This window comes from Poromitra crassiceps (genome assembly GCF_964638095.1).
Source record: "Poromitra crassiceps genome assembly, chromosome: 23".
NCBI lineage: Eukaryota > Metazoa > Chordata > Actinopteri > Beryciformes > Melamphaidae > Poromitra > Poromitra crassiceps.
Genome location: NC_139639.1, coordinates 8,257,114 through 8,272,580, shown reverse-complemented (window position 1 = coordinate 8,272,580; position 15,467 = coordinate 8,257,114). Strand labels below are relative to the sequence as shown.

General features: G+C 42.5%; 1 protein-coding gene across 3 annotated transcripts in view; it reads right to left on the bottom strand.

The window, feature by feature from the left end:
• The window catches only part of LOC310797153 (solute carrier family 12 member 7-like), a 42,602-nt gene extending 32,324 nt beyond the window's left edge, over positions 1–10,278 (bottom strand). For all 3 annotated transcript variants that reach the window (XM_083659472.1, XM_083659473.1, XM_083659474.1), the window contains exon 1: positions 9,765–10,278. In XM_083659472.1, coding sequence (XP_083515598.1) covers positions 9,765–9,879 — 115 coding nt within the window. In that variant the 5' untranslated portion in view covers positions 9,880–10,278. The remainder of the gene's footprint in view (positions 1–9,764) is intronic.
• Positions 10,279–15,467: the final 5,189 nt, after the last annotated feature.

Below are 15,467 nucleotides of genomic sequence, written 5' to 3'. Positions count from 1 at the left end.
TGTTGTGCGGTTGTGTTCTTAGCCTATGGTGTTGTGCGGTTGTGTTCTTAGCATATGGTGTTCTGTTCTTAGCATATGGTGTTGTGCGGTTGTGTTGTTAGCCTATGGTGTTGTGTTCTTAGCCTGTGGTGTTGTGCGGTTGTGTTCTTAGCATATGGTGTTGTGCGGTTGTGTTCTTAGCCTATGGTGTTGTGCGGTTGTGTTCTTAGCATATGGTGTTCTGTTCTTAGCATATGGTGTTGTGCGGTTGTGTTCTTAGCCTATGGTGTTGTGTTCTTAGCATATGGTGTTGTGCGGTTGTGTTCTTAGCCTATGGTGTTGTGTTCTTAGCATATGGTGTTGTGCGGTTGTGTTCTTAGCATATGGTGTTCTGTTCTTAGCATATGGTGTTGTGCGGTTGTGTTCTTAGCCTATGGTGTTGTGTTCTTAGCATATGGTGTTGTGCGGTTGTGTTCTTAGCCTATGGTGTTGTGCGGTTGTGTTCTTAGCCTATGGTGTTCTGTTCTTAGCATATGGTGTTGTGCGGTTGTGTTGTTAGCCTATGGTGTTGTGTTCTTAGCATATGGTGTTGTGCGGTTGTGTTCTTAGCCTATGATGTTGTGCGATTGTGTTCTTAGCCTATGATGTTGTGTTCTTAGCATATGATGTTGTGTTCTTAGCCTATGGTGTTGTGTTCTTAGCATATGGTGTTGTGCGGTTGTGTTCTTAGCCTATGATGTTGTGCGATTGTGTTCTTAGCCTATGGTGTTGTGTTCTTAGCATATGGTGTTGTGCGATTGTGTTCTTAGCCTATGGTGTTGTGCGGTTGTGTTCTTAGCCTATGATGTTGTGCGGTTGTGTTCTTAGCCTATGGTGTTGTGCGGTTGTGTTCTTAGCCTATGGTGTTGTGCGGTTGTGTTCTTAGCCTATGGTGTTGTGCGGTTGTGTTCTTAGCCTATGGTGTTGTGCGGTTGTGTTCTTAGCCTATGGTGTTGTGCGGTTGTGTTCTTAGCCTATGATGTTGTGCGGTTGTGTTCTTAGCCTATGGTGTTGTGCGGTTGTGTTCTTAGCCTATGGTGTTGTGCGGTTGTGTTCTTAGCCTATGGTGTTGTGCGGTTGTGTTCTTAGCCTATGATGTTGTGCGGTTGTGTTCTTAGCCTATGGTGTTGTGCGGTTGTGTTCTTAGCATATGGTGTTGTGCGGTTGTGTTCTTAGCATATGGTGTTGTGCGGTTGTGTTCTTAGCATATGGTGTTGTGCGATTGTGTTCTTAGCCTATGGTGTTGTGCGGTTGTGTTCTTAGCCTATGGTGTTGTGCGGTTGTGTTCTTAGCCTATGATGTTGTGCGGTTGTGTTCTTAGCCTATGATGTTGTGCGATTGTGTTCTTAGCCTATGGTGTTGTGTTCTTAGCATATGGTGTTGTGCGGTTGTGTTCTTAGCCTATGATGTTGTGCGATTGTGTTCTTAGCCTATGATGTTGTGCGGTTGTGTTCTTAGCCTATGATGTTGTGCGATTGTGTTCTTAGCCTATGGTGTTGTGTTCTTAGCATATGGTGTTGTGCGGTTGTGTTCTTAGCCTATGATGTTGTGCGGTTGTGTTCTTAGCCTATGGTGTTGTGTTCTTAGCCTATGGTGTTGTGTTCTTAGCATATGGTGTTGTGCGGTTGTGTTCTTAGCCTATGATGTTGTGCGATTGTGTTCTTAGCCTGTGGTGTTGTGCGGTTGTGTTCTTAGCCTATGGTGTTGTGCGATTGTGTTCTTAGCCTGTGGTGTTGTGCGGTTGTGTTCTTAGCCTATGGTGTTGTGTTCTTAGCCTATGGTGTTGTGTTCTTAGCATATGGTGTTGTGCGGTTGTGTTCTTAGCCTATGATGTTGTGCGATTGTGTTCTTAGCCTGTGGTGTTGTGCGGTTGTGTTCTTAGCCTATGATGTTGTGCGATTGTGTTCTTAGCCTGTGGTGTTGTGCGGTTGTGTTCTTAGCCTATGGTGTTGTGCGGTTGTGTTCTTAGCCTATGATGTTGTGCGATTGTGTTCTTAGCCTGTGGTGTTGTGCGGTTGTGTTCTTAGCCTATGATGTTGTGCGATTGTGTTCTTAGCCTGTGGTGTTGTGCGGTTGTGTTCTTAGCCTATGGTGTTGTGCGGTTGTGTTCTTAGCCTGTGGTGTTGTGCGGTTGTGTTCTTAGCCTGTGGTGTTGTGCGGTTGTACAACACGGAGGAATCATGTCTAACCATGACAGCACCTCCAGGCAGTATTAATAGCCCATCCCACCCAGTCAAATGTAAGGGAAACAGCGCCTCCTACATAATTATGATAAACATCCTTTTCCACAGCACAGATTTGACAACAAAGTGCCAGGAAATGTTGGCTGAAGGGGAAGTGATCCTCCAGGAGTGACAGAATATGCCTTTGGGAGTTTGTTCCATTGGTCACAATATTACCCAATATCTGATGTCATCTCTGTGAGTCCAGGACTCTGTCTGGTGCACATGTTAATCCATGTTGGGGTAGGTAACGCATTACAAAAGTATATTACATGGAATATATTACTTTTAATGTAACATAAAATGTAGCTAGTTTTGGTGAGAAACTTCACAGAATAAAATGATATGAGAGGGAATTATGTATGTCCTGTTTAACTTCCTACACTAGTTCTAAGCAGCTTATAATCATTAAAACTAGCCTACGAATGCCAAGACATTTTTAAAATCTAATTTAAATAAAGATAAATCATTTCCTAATCAAATTGTGTGTTTTTATGCAAATAACCACTATAGATGACAACAATAACAAAGGAAAAGATGACATTTACAATTTTGGACGGTTTACACTGACTTCAGGATGGATGGTTACGGGCCGGCGGTGTCGTTCTGTGGTTATTTTGGTGAAAGTAACGCAAAAGTAGTGTAATAGGCTAAGTAACAAGTTACTTTACTCTCCAAAGGAATACGTCAGCTTACCGGTTCAGTGATGAGAATAGACACCAAATATCATCCATGTGTACTCAAGAGATCGACTCTGCTGCTCCATGCTAACACTTTAGCATACACTATGTTGAGTTATAGTAACACTGCCTGCTCCATGCTAACACTTTAGCATACATTATGTTGAGTTATACTATAACTACTATAACTGTTATAGTAACTCTGCCTGAAACAACTTAATCCAACTACATAGAGAGAGTTTGATGTCCAAGTCCGTAGCCTTGTGCTACTGAACCAAAGCTATGGCTAACAATGCAGAACAAACAGAGAGGTAAGGAGAGACTGGGCCTACGTTTCTCTCTGTGAACACTGCTCCACTCAGACTGGCTGATCTCTTTCACAACCAAATAGCTCAGCAACAGTGGAGGGATTTAGATTTGGACAGACTGTTACATTGAGCTGTTTTTTTCACTTACTTAAAGAGACTTCTGGTTGGCAATCAGTAGCATAGACACTGAACCGAAAGAGCGATTTTGGACTGGATCGATGCTCCATTCCACTCGGCTCCACTCTCAACAGAACTGAGCCGTATTGACAGATTTACATCATGACAACAACAACAATTAGGCTGTTCCCTCTTCTGCTTCCCCTCCCTCCTCCCTCTCTATTAGCTGTCAATCAAACTCTCTCCCAACTTCAAACTTCACTTCTACTGCAGCTTGTTTTTATTCAAACGTCCACTCAGCCACATGAATATTTCAGAGCAGCCATTGTTTATCTGCAGATTGAAATGCTGCAGTAGATTCTTCTTCAGAAACATGTTGCTGATGTAGTATAGATAATGGCTGAGTTTCCCAACAAAGAAGCTTGTTAAGAGTTAAGAAGCTTCTTAAGGAGTTAAGAAGCTTCTTAAGGAGTTAAGAAGGCTCCAAAGAAGTGTTTCCCAAACGCCTTCTTAACAGAAGAGAAAAATAAAAAAAATAGAAGGCTCTTAACTCATTCACCGCCAATGACGTCTTTGACGTGTTATCAGCAATGGCCTTCCCCGCCAAGGACGTGTTTGACGTGTTTTTGTTTTTATTGGTGCAGCGCCTGCAGCAAACACTTGCCCAGCCTGTCACACAGACACAGGTCCCTGCCTTCAAAGGGTAGCCGACAGCACGCGATCAAACACATACCGCAGCTGTTGTTTTGAAATTGAGCAGAGGGAAAGCAGAGAACGGGTAACGCTTCCTTGTGCAGACAGGAGAAACGCAATTGAAACGCCGAGCTGGAGTCGCCTTCCTCTGTGCCAGCCAGGAGAAAACGGGAGAAAGTAATCAAGAGATGTGTTTGATCATCGGAGGAATGAGGAAATGATCGATCAGTTTGCGAGGGCGGTGAGGACGTGTTGAATAGCCGAGGGGAAAACGGGAACGATCATAGATATGACAGGGAGACATGGACGAGGACGGTGTACCAGAACAAATCAAAATAAACACAGGAACAGCTAGGCAGCAGCGGGCAGAAGGCACTCACAGCAGCCCGCTGTCCTTCTCAAGAGCTCTTCAGTTGGTTCATGAAATCGCTGGGCTGCTCGCCCTCCAGTGTTGCTCCTGGCCAATCCCAGCGCCACAGGGCGTGGTTATTGCTTATCCTATGTTGGGTTAGAAATCTAAAAGGGGGATCGTGTGTGTGTGTGTGTGTGTGTGTGTGTGTGTGTGTGTGTGTCTGTCTGTCTGTCTGTCTGTCTGTCTGCACACTCACACCGAGTAAACTGTATTGTTGAATGTAAAAAAAAAGCACTTCATGTGTGTATATATATATATATATATATATTTTTTTTTTGTCATTTGTGTCCTAACGAATAATATTTACATGTCTGATGTCAATACAGTTCAAAATAAAAGAATTGAGAGTGAGTTATGCCTGAGATTGTGCCCTTTTACAAAAATGCTTTTTTCTCCCTTTTCTCTTCCCAGACAGGCTTTTTTGGTGAACATGGGGTGTATAAAAAGGGTTATAAGTAGAGTACAGAACATGCTAAAAGCTAACTTTCTTTTTGGGGGTGAAAGTAGAGACTTAGATCTTCATTTCGAGGTATTGGACATCACTGTAGTCCTAGTACAGAATTTACTGTGGGTCTTGAAAGATGACCAAACATTATGGAAATACTTGGCCTGTGCCAAAAATGCCAGTCAGATATTGGCAGTGAATGAGTTAAGAAGCATCTTAACTGGAGCTGTCCACCATCTCGATGTGAGAGGTCCTCTGCGGCCCATTAGATGGCACTCTGAGCCCACCAGTGGGCCACGACTCAGTGGTTGAGAAACACTGTTGTAGAATAACCTAATCATGGTCCCCTTAAACTTTATTAAACATTATTTATTTCAGACATGGACTGCAGTTCAAATTGCTTTATATACACAGCATACAACAAAACAGAGAAACACTACAGAATTTAAGCGACCTTGGGTTCTGTGAAAGGTGCTATATAAATCCATTCTGATTAGAGGAATATAGCCTACGGTAAAACATTTAAAACACAAGTAACGATACATAGAGGGGAGATTTTCAAGTGTTCCCCAATTTTAAACACTAAAGGGTGCATGAAAGAAAGGAAAAAGGGAAAAACACAAGAGGAACAGTGGACACAAGTATCTCCTTTTGCCTGACGCGGCTGGATCTGCCAGTGTTTTGTCATTAAGAAGGTGTTAAGAATGCCCCAGACCCTTCTTACAAAACCTTCTTAACGAAAGATCATCTTAGCGCTAAGAAGCTTTTGGGAAACGCAGCCTTCTTAACGGAAGATAATTGGAAGATAATTTTAGGCTAAGAAGCAATCGGGAAACACGTTGGCTTCGTTGGCTTCTTACGGGAGCCTTAAGAAGGGTCAAAGAAGCTTCTTAGCGCTAAGAAGCTTTTGGGAAACGCATGCCTTCGTAAAGAAGCAATTGGGAAACGCGTTTGCTTCTTAAGGGGGCCTTAAGAAGGCTTAAATTAGCTTCTTAGCGCAAAGAAGCTTTTGGGAAACCCAGCCAATGTCATTGTTATCACTGTGCAACATTATCCACTCAAGGTAAGAAATTTGCTGAAATTAGTTTTTATTACAAAGAGATAATTAAGTCTCGTCTATAATAATACAGAGACAGTTATAGAAGGACAATACAGCGAAACTTGACACTGGTCATGGGACACTGTTTTGGAAAATGGTGGGACTGATATATGATATATAGTGGTGTTTAGAGACTGCATCTCGTCAAATCAGCAGTGTGTGTGTGTGTGTGTGTGTGTGTGTGCGCGCGCGCGTGCACGTGTGTGTGTGTGTGTGTGTCTGCGTGTGTGTCTGCGTGTGTGTGTGTGTGTGTGTCCACCAACACTCCGTGTCTGCATGTTGTTCTGTGACTTCCACCTGTACGGTGAAAGACAATAGCAGAGTGACATTGGCCACTGTGCTTCTTATCTGGAGTGAGTTTTTAGTCACTCTTTTTGGTCGCACACAGAGACCGGTTTACTGATAAAGGCCTCGCTGTCAGCGAACCACTGCTGTAACCAAGCAATGGATTACCATAAGCTGCCATGCAAAAACATAATTTAAATTCCGTGGCAACCATCTCAGATTCTCACAGGGGCAGTATATATTATCGCATTAACTTTGACAGCCCTAATATATATATATATATATATATATATATATATATATATATATATATATATATATATATATATATATATATATATATATATATATATATATGAGGCAACATCGTATATTGCTATCGTTGAGTTTGTCATTTTGTTACTCTTATCCTTCTGTGTATCACTTTCTTGTATGTTGTTTTCTAAATAAGCACTCTATTTTTTTATCTCACCTACACAATCAGCATTTTCCCCCTCTTCTATTAGTATTTTATTACTTGTATAATGCATGAATAAATTAACCTTGTCTATTTAACCAAAACTTTGATTTGTCCTGGTGGTGAATATTACAGTAGGCTATATTTACTGTTACTTTGAACATTTGGCGGTAGTGTTGGGCTGTGGGTCAAGAGTATGTCAGAGCATGGGAGAGAAAAGCTCAGTAAGTGTAATTGTGTTCTGAGAAAGACATATTTTGATTTGGTATTGTTTTGACAGCTCGTCATGGATCAGAGATAACGTTTCCTTTCCCACCAGAGTTCATGTCGTCTTTCCCACCAGAGTTCATGTCGTCGTCGTCGTTGTGCTCTGTGACATCCTTCCACTTATCAGGGAGCTTTGAGCTTGTGATTTATGACTTAATGAGTCAACAAACTATTGATATCTGTAAACAGAGAAATGATCTGTGCTGAAATAGAAACGAGTTGGATGAAAATGTTTTGACATCACCTTTGATGTTTGTAAGATAGATAAACAATAAAAAGTCTGTTGGAGAGAGAAATAAAGACAAAACTGGCCAATCCGTTGAAGAGAAAAATGGATGCAGACGGACAGACAGCTGTCCTCATTCTATAGTAGGATAGTAGTAAGAAGTAGGATAGTAGTAAGAAGTAGGATAGTAGGTTAAATCAAATCTGTGGAGGATTCAAATCTTGGGAATTGGGACCAACTTCTCTACTGTACAATGTGTGATTTAGAGCAGTGGTTCTCAAATTGTTTCACATGAGGGACCCCTAAAACTGACAAAGATTAGACCACGGTCCCCCATATGATATTAAGATTGATGCTTATAGATGTTTTATTACAGAAAGTGTATCAAACCCATGACCAAAATAGTCATTGGGTTACTTATGAATGGAATTATAGCGAAAATAAATTAACCCCCTTTTGGCTGGGGACCCCCTGGAACCCCCTCAAGAACCCCTGGGGGTCCCCGGACCCCCATTTGACAACCACTGATTTAGAGTGATATAAAGTGGGTGTATTCTACATAAAAAAAATTGTGTCTATTGTAGTTTTCTCTTCATGTCTTCATGTCTACATTGGACCAGAAGAAGAAGAAGCAGTGTGTACAAATGAAATCAATAAATATCTAAGATAAATGGCAACACCCTAATAGTCACTGGAGCCTGCAGTCTGGCCTGTAACATTCCTGTGGGTTATAAACTGATGCCCAGTCTGACAGGGAACCAAATGGTATGACTCAACTGATTTACTGCTGGTTAATACTTGACTAGAGGGCGATGAGAAACAGGACTTCTGTCATTGTAGGGTCACCAGAATAGTTAGTTTCAGCTATTTTCAGGACTTTTATAGTGGCTTAACCCATTAATACCTGATGCAGCATTTGTGTGTTAAGACCGCGAACCGCGTCTTAAAGGGATACACACACAAATGAGGGATATACACGCAAATGCTGCATCAGGTATCATATCAATGGGTTAATTGCTTGTATATTGGGCCTATTGAATTGTATTCTACTGTTGCACTCATTGTACGTTGCTCTGGATAGGAGTGAATGGCTGAATATGTCAATGTTTGAGACGGATTGTCAGTCAGTCAGCGTGCTTGCTTGTGTGTGTGTGTGTGTGTGTGTGTGTGTGTGTGTGTGTGTGTGTATTCGAGAGAGAAAGAAAACAGAGGGGGAGAGAGAGAAAACAGAGAGAGGGGGGGGGGAGAAAGAGAGAGTTGTCTGGAAAGCGGTACTGCTCGTTCACATGGTCCTGACCTGCACATCAGATTGATTAACAGCTTCCTGTTGGCAAATATTGACACTTTCACAGCTGTGAGTTTTGTTGATGCCTCAGATCGGGGGGCAGGGAGGGACTATAGAGAGGCAAAGTGAACGTCACTTCCTGCTTCAGCACTGTACCAGAGATTTTCTTCCGCAATTTATTTTCCCATAGACATTTCGTAAAATGCGTATAAAAATAGTTTTACTTGGTCAAACCAAACGGTTCAGCTATATTTAGAATCGGGAGAGACCATAGAACATTTCACTCGGACCAAAACTTAAAAGAAAATTGAAAAAATATTTTCTTTAAACCCGCATTTTTCTTTTAAACGTTTTGGTCTGAGTGAAATGTTATGTGGTCTCCCCTGTTTCTAAATATATCTGCACTGTTTGGTTTGAACAGGTACAACTATTTTTATACGCATTTTAGGAAATGTCTATGGGAAAATAAATGGCGGATGAAAATCTCTGGTACAGTGCTGAAGCAGGAAGTGACGTTCCACTTTGGCTCTCTCTATAGACACTTTCACAGCTCTGAGTTTTGTTGCTGCCTCAGATCGGGGACCAGGTGGCCAGCAGGGAGGGACCACACTTTCAAAAAGGCCCAAATGTAACGTGCTTCCCATGGAAGCAGATGAGACAAACCAGAGTCTGAGTGATGTGACCCAAAGGTGCGTATGAGAACAGTAGCCTACAATGGCTCCACAAATTCTACTGGATATTCTGTGAAAATGGCATCTAAACTAAATCTACATGTGGCTGACAAAGTCTCCCAGAGTTCCTGCAACATACTGTACAAATATGAATGTATCACTTGAGGCTCGTGAGACAGTGGCCATAGATAAGGTACAAAATAGCCTGGATGATACTTTTTTTGGTCCATTGGAATAAATTATTTTATAAAAGCCACACAATACTACAATTCAGCCATGATGAAGGAACGCGCTAACGGGGGCCGAACCCTGGATTACTGTTGTGAAGATGCAAGTAAGACGGCAACACACAGTCCTCTTTCTACCACTCCACACAAGCTGCCCTGCAAGTTCTAGCTGGTTGGAACGACGTCACAGTATTCTTTCAAGCCTGTGTGTGTGTGTGTGTGTGTGTGTGTGTGTGTGTCTGTGTGTGTGTGTGTCTGTGTGTGTGTGTGTGTGTGCGTGTGTGTGTGTGTCATGCACCTCAAACCAAACTACGTTCCCTCTTACAGGCTCTCGGAGAAGCTGCATTCCTACCTGGCGGTGTGTCCTCGTCGTCCTCTCTGAAGACTCTGTCCAGACTGGCAGGTTTGCACGCTGCCCCCCTGCCCTCCTCATCCTCCACCGGCACCACTGTGAAGTTGGTGGGCATCCTTCTTCGATCTGCGCTCGCTCGCCCACGAGAAGGTCTGAGCCGAGGAGCTGCTCCAGCCAAAGAGGAGCACCAGGATGAGAAGGTCTGAGGAGCTGCTCCAGCCAAAGAGGAGCACCAGGATGCCACCAGGCTGTTGAGTAGCTTCACCCCGTGCCTCCTCCACAGGATACAAAGGGATAGGAGTGTCCTCAGGAGCCTCAAAGAAAACAATGGAGCCACAAGGGGGAGGCAGCCAGGCACAATTACTTGATCCACCACATGGCACTCCACATGGCACTCCAATTTCCAAAGTCTTTGTGTCCTCCCTCTCTCTCTGTGTCTCTATAAAGACTCAGTGTCCTCTAAAACACAGGCCCAAGTGCCTCCATGCTCCTGAGACAGGCCAAAGTCCTCCAGTGTATCTCTTTAGTCTCTCTCTCTCTTTCTCTCTCTCCTTGTGTCTCTCCCTCCCACTGCTCTTAAGACTGCAGTCCCATGTGACCCTATCTATTTACCATAGGAACAATGCTGCAGGCCATACATGGTGACCTCTGCAGCTCCTCCCACCACTCTCAGACCCGCCCACCTCTCTCACTCACACCTTGTCTGCAGAGCGCTAGTCTCACTTTTATAGTCAGGCCCACAGTCGACATCAAGCGGCTACGACTGTGAGACTAGTCTAATGCATGGATCTAATAATGGCAGAAAGGTATATGGAAGCTCCGCCCACCCCTCTCAGACCCGCCCACCTCTCTCACTCACACACCTGGTCTGTAGAAGCTTGTCCTGCCACTAAGCCACTCCCAGCAGGTGGAAACACAACCCTGACTGAAAAGGGAAACATTCAGCTCATAGTTGAAGGGTTACGAACGGACGCTTGTCTCTCCTGGTCGTTTGTCTCTCTGAGTCTGTCCTCCCTTCAGGCCGGCGCTTTCCGTCTCGTCTCCCTCAGGTAAACAAAATGGGTGTTTCCTTGTTCCACATTGCATTGTGGGTCGTGGTGGGTGGAGTAGTGTTGATCGTCAGCCCGGGAGAACATACTGCACATACTGTACTGCTCCACAAGGGGAAAGCACACGTAAACAGCTCTGTGGCACCAAAGGAAGCACCTTGAAAGACTTGAACAGAAGCCCGGCTCCATGCAGTAGAACACAAAGGACCGGCACAGGGGAAACACACCGGGCCTCGCAATGACAATGGACACAAATAAACATGACAATTAAGTTCTGTTTGTGGGAGTATTATCTTTAGTGATACTCTTGGAGCCTGAATAAAGTCAGATTTTCCTGCAAAATCTTCTTTTCATGTGTACTACCTATTTCTATAGACGTCTTCCAGAGCAACTCATTAAAGAAATAAAGTTAGTGCAAGTAAATAAAAAGTGAGTGACACTAGTTTTATGAAAATATAGGCTACATTTCTGTATTTAAATTAATACACCAAATTCACAGTGAATGAATGGGTATTTGGAATGTCTGAACACGTCTAACGTTTGCACATGACATGTGCACCTATGTGCAATGAATATGCCACTGTCGTATAAGCCACCGACTTGTCTTATTGCTTATAGATGCCTATTTCTTATTGCCTTATTGCTGTCTTATTGCTTATTGATGCCTATTCTTATTGCCTATTACTTATTGCTTGTTGCCTATTTGTACTATGTCGTAAATGGAGTCCACTGCACAAGAATTTCACACGTGGTACTTGTACCATGGAGTGACAATAAAAATCTTGAATCTTGAATCTTGAATCTATCAGGGGCTACATTATATATGCATCTAGATGTGTGTGTGTGTGTGTGTGAGAGAGAGAGAAAAACACACACACACACACACACACACACACACACACACACACACACACACACACACACAGAGAGAGAGAGAATGTAGCCTACTGCTTTTTGAAGTAGACTGCTTTTTGAAGTACAGCACTCTTTTGACCAAGTTCATCTTTAACTTTCAGAGTTGTGTGAACTGTCGCGGTTTTTAAAATGTAAACAGCACACCCGACTAGAGTGAGACGCTCAAACGCATGCTCCATACTATATCCCATTGCCGTTTCCACTCAGTGACGCGGTTTGTTTACCAAAATGCTGCTCGGCTGCTAGTATTTTTGTGAGTTAACAGCTCTAAAAATAGTTCATATCTGTTCTTGAAAAGGTGGCCTTGTCGGGCAACTTCAACTTTAGCCAGTAAACTTGGGCCACCTTTACTGTTGCGACCGACCATGATCATAATATTCCATCGTCGGTGGCAATTCTGACAACGACACTACGAGCGGAGCGATGTCCAACACAGGGAAGCACCGTGTCCAAAAAGGCCCCTATTTTGAAGGTGGTGTGGTGGTGCGCTTTGTTGTGCCAACATGAAAACTTACCGAGTCTGCCTTGAGTTTCACACGGGAAAACACAGAAAGAGACACCCAGGTGTCTGTCAGCTAGCTACTTACCAAAGTTTCCCCCTCAGAGTCAGACTGACGTGACGTCATAACGGCTTGCCTAGTGAGTGACTGGTGGCATCGCATCTATCTGTCGAGATGATATTTTGACAGCAAGGTGGTTCCCATGGAGCCAATCAGCACGTTCATCTAAGGCCCTAAGGCACGGAGGGCGGGGTAATGGGAGGGTTTGTTACAAATAAATTAAAATGTGGATGTTTGACTGTACACTGTACACTTTCCCAGAGTAGAGTAACCTTCAGACAGACCTTTTTATGTATTTGGGTAGATGGGGCAGTCCTACTGTCTGATTAACTTCCATTGACATTTTACATTTCAGACAGAGCTCTCACCCACAGACACATCCATGCATCTATCTACGTATCTATCTATAGATCTATATCTATGTATCTCTATTCTCTCCATCCATCTTTTTGTTCTAGTGTGATCATGGACTGTATATAATATCAGTGTGATTTTGAAAGGGGTTTTCATCAGCTGAATGGGTCTGAGATTTTCCTCAGCCCATAGAAGAGCATGTAATCCTCCAACTGATGGTCAAGTCGAGTCCCTCGTTCAGTCAGCACTCATAGTTTGTTCATTAGGCTAGAGTTAGGATTCAATAGATTCTAATGCTACATTTGCAAACATGCTGTTCCAGTGTTTTCAACCCTGCAACAAAGAATAGTTCTGGGGAAACACTAGGCTACTGCCCCCTCCCCCCTATTATATAGCATGACATTTGTCAAATTTAAAGATAATTGGTGGTGGTACCCAATACAGGCTATCAGCAGGAAGAGTATCGGTCTTCAAAAACCTTTTTTTCAATTGCTTTGATGAGGCTGAGAGACTCTATTTTCTATCAACTGTATCAGTCAATGAGGGGAAGCAAGGTGGCTTATCTACGCACCTTGGATAGTTTACCCACCTCTGTATTTACCACTACACCCCTGCTGGTGCATCATATTTGCATAAAATAAGTTGGACTCAAATTATCGTTTTTTTCCGGTAAAATATGTCATATTCATAAATATATCAATAGATATAGGCTACTCATTAATTTCCTGAATATAAGATTAAAAAAATGTTACACAGACACAAAATTGCAGAGTTAGCAATATCATTTAATCCTTCCCCCTCAGCTTAGAATCACTGTTTTACATAAGTTACATTTTGTTTTATCAATTTCACAGGTTCATTTTTTTCTCTCTTCAAACTTCCAGTTTGACCTCCCTCTCGTATCAAACAAAAAAAGCAGATTGTATTATACAAAAATGCAAACCAATTTTCACACAGTGAATTCTCTTACAAAGTCATAAAATGGCGTAATAATGGCTACATCCACATTGGAGGAAGATAATTCTAGACATTCCTTAATGGAGTATAATATACATATAAAAACTTTTTTTTCTTGCTGAAATCAAACCTGTACCTTAATTTAAGAGATATCTTACAAGGGAGTAATCATATAAAAAAAGCCATTTGCGAATTTTCCCCAGAAAGTCAGGGAATAAAATGTGAGCCTCAAACAGCAGTAACAGAGTTCAGTGGTCAAGGGAGTGGAGGGGTTAATTGGTTATGGAAATACGGGTAGGCAGCAGTTCCACTCAGAAAAAATATAAAAGGTGAAATGAACATGTTTGCTATTCACTATATAGAAAACCAGCCCATTCATGGTGGTGTGTCAATTCTGCTCAGCCAAAGGCTTGAGGCTTCTTCATGGCTGTAGGGACCCATCAGGTAGAACCAACAGTGTGACTTGATTCAAAACAGTGAAGAGGCAAAACATGCTCAACACCATTAACCCGTTGATACCTGATGCAGCATTTGTGTGTGTATCCCTTTAAGACCGCGAACGCGGTCTTAAAGGGATACACACACAAATGCTGCATCAGGTATCAATGGGTTAAATGTTGCCATGTTTTCATAACCAATGCCAATGTTTCCCACAGCTTTGTCATTATTACTAGTTCCCTTTGCACAATTAAACAGGTAGGCCAATTTCTCGTGACTAGTTCTAAACGAAGAACAAAACCTATGTGTGTGAACGTGTCTCAGATACAACTGTTGACTACATGACGATACACCAGGTGTGCTGATGATACATGACGATACACCAGGTGTGCTGATGATGCACTCATCACTGTAAGACTTGGAGGTCCGCGATTTCACGCAACTATTAGAGAAACAAAAGAAAATGTAAAAAGGGGAAAAAAACTACAAACCCAACTAGGTCAATAACGTGTCCTTAATCCAAGAATAAGAAAAAAAATAACACATTTTGCTTCAAATCTTGAGATTGCATTATTGCATGAGTGAAGTGAATTGAGTGACCGTTTCAAACATGAAAATTGTGCTCGAGTCTTATGACTGATTCATACCAATTCAGCATTCGTTATTTTCCAGCTCATCTCATGCTGCAGAGGGAGGAGCATGTCATGAGGGAATAAGGCCAACCAATCATCAGAGACTTCCTGAATTGCCTCTTGGGGGTGGGTGGGGTGGGGTTTGGTGGGGGGGGGGGGGGGGGGTTGAGGAAACCCCAACACTTTTCTAATACCTCAACACTATCATCCAGTACAGCACACTTTGAGGGGAAAAAGCCATAGTCAGGGTACATTTTCTACAATACAATCTAGCACACACAAAAAAACTTTTTTTCCCTCCCCATAATTTTTCCAAAGTTACAGAATGTTGTCTTCTTCGGAAGCATAGTCTATAAAGAACATTTTCTTTGTTTGAACACAAAAAGATTAAGTCAACACACATCAATGCGCACAGAAGTCCTTCGTCTGGGAAAGGATAAGGTCTGTGTTGGCAACCAGTGGACAGGGAAAGAAAACGAACAAAAAAACAAAACAAAAAATATTTTGCTGATTCTAAGTAGAGATCATTTAATATAAATGCTGAGCGAGTAGAATAAGAGGTGGCACGTTAATAGTGCTTTAGTATATTAATGTATGTATACATACTCATATGTATATGTGAGTTGTGTACCTAAACAATAAATGTAGCGAGGAGCAGCCAGAGTGGCTTGAAGTGTGGTGGGAAACCCCAACAACAACTAAAGAAACCCCCAAACATTCACTATCAAGGTGCCCGACAAACAGGAGGTCGAGATGCCCGGTCAAAATAACCCGATTAAGGGTGTCAAACGGCAAAAG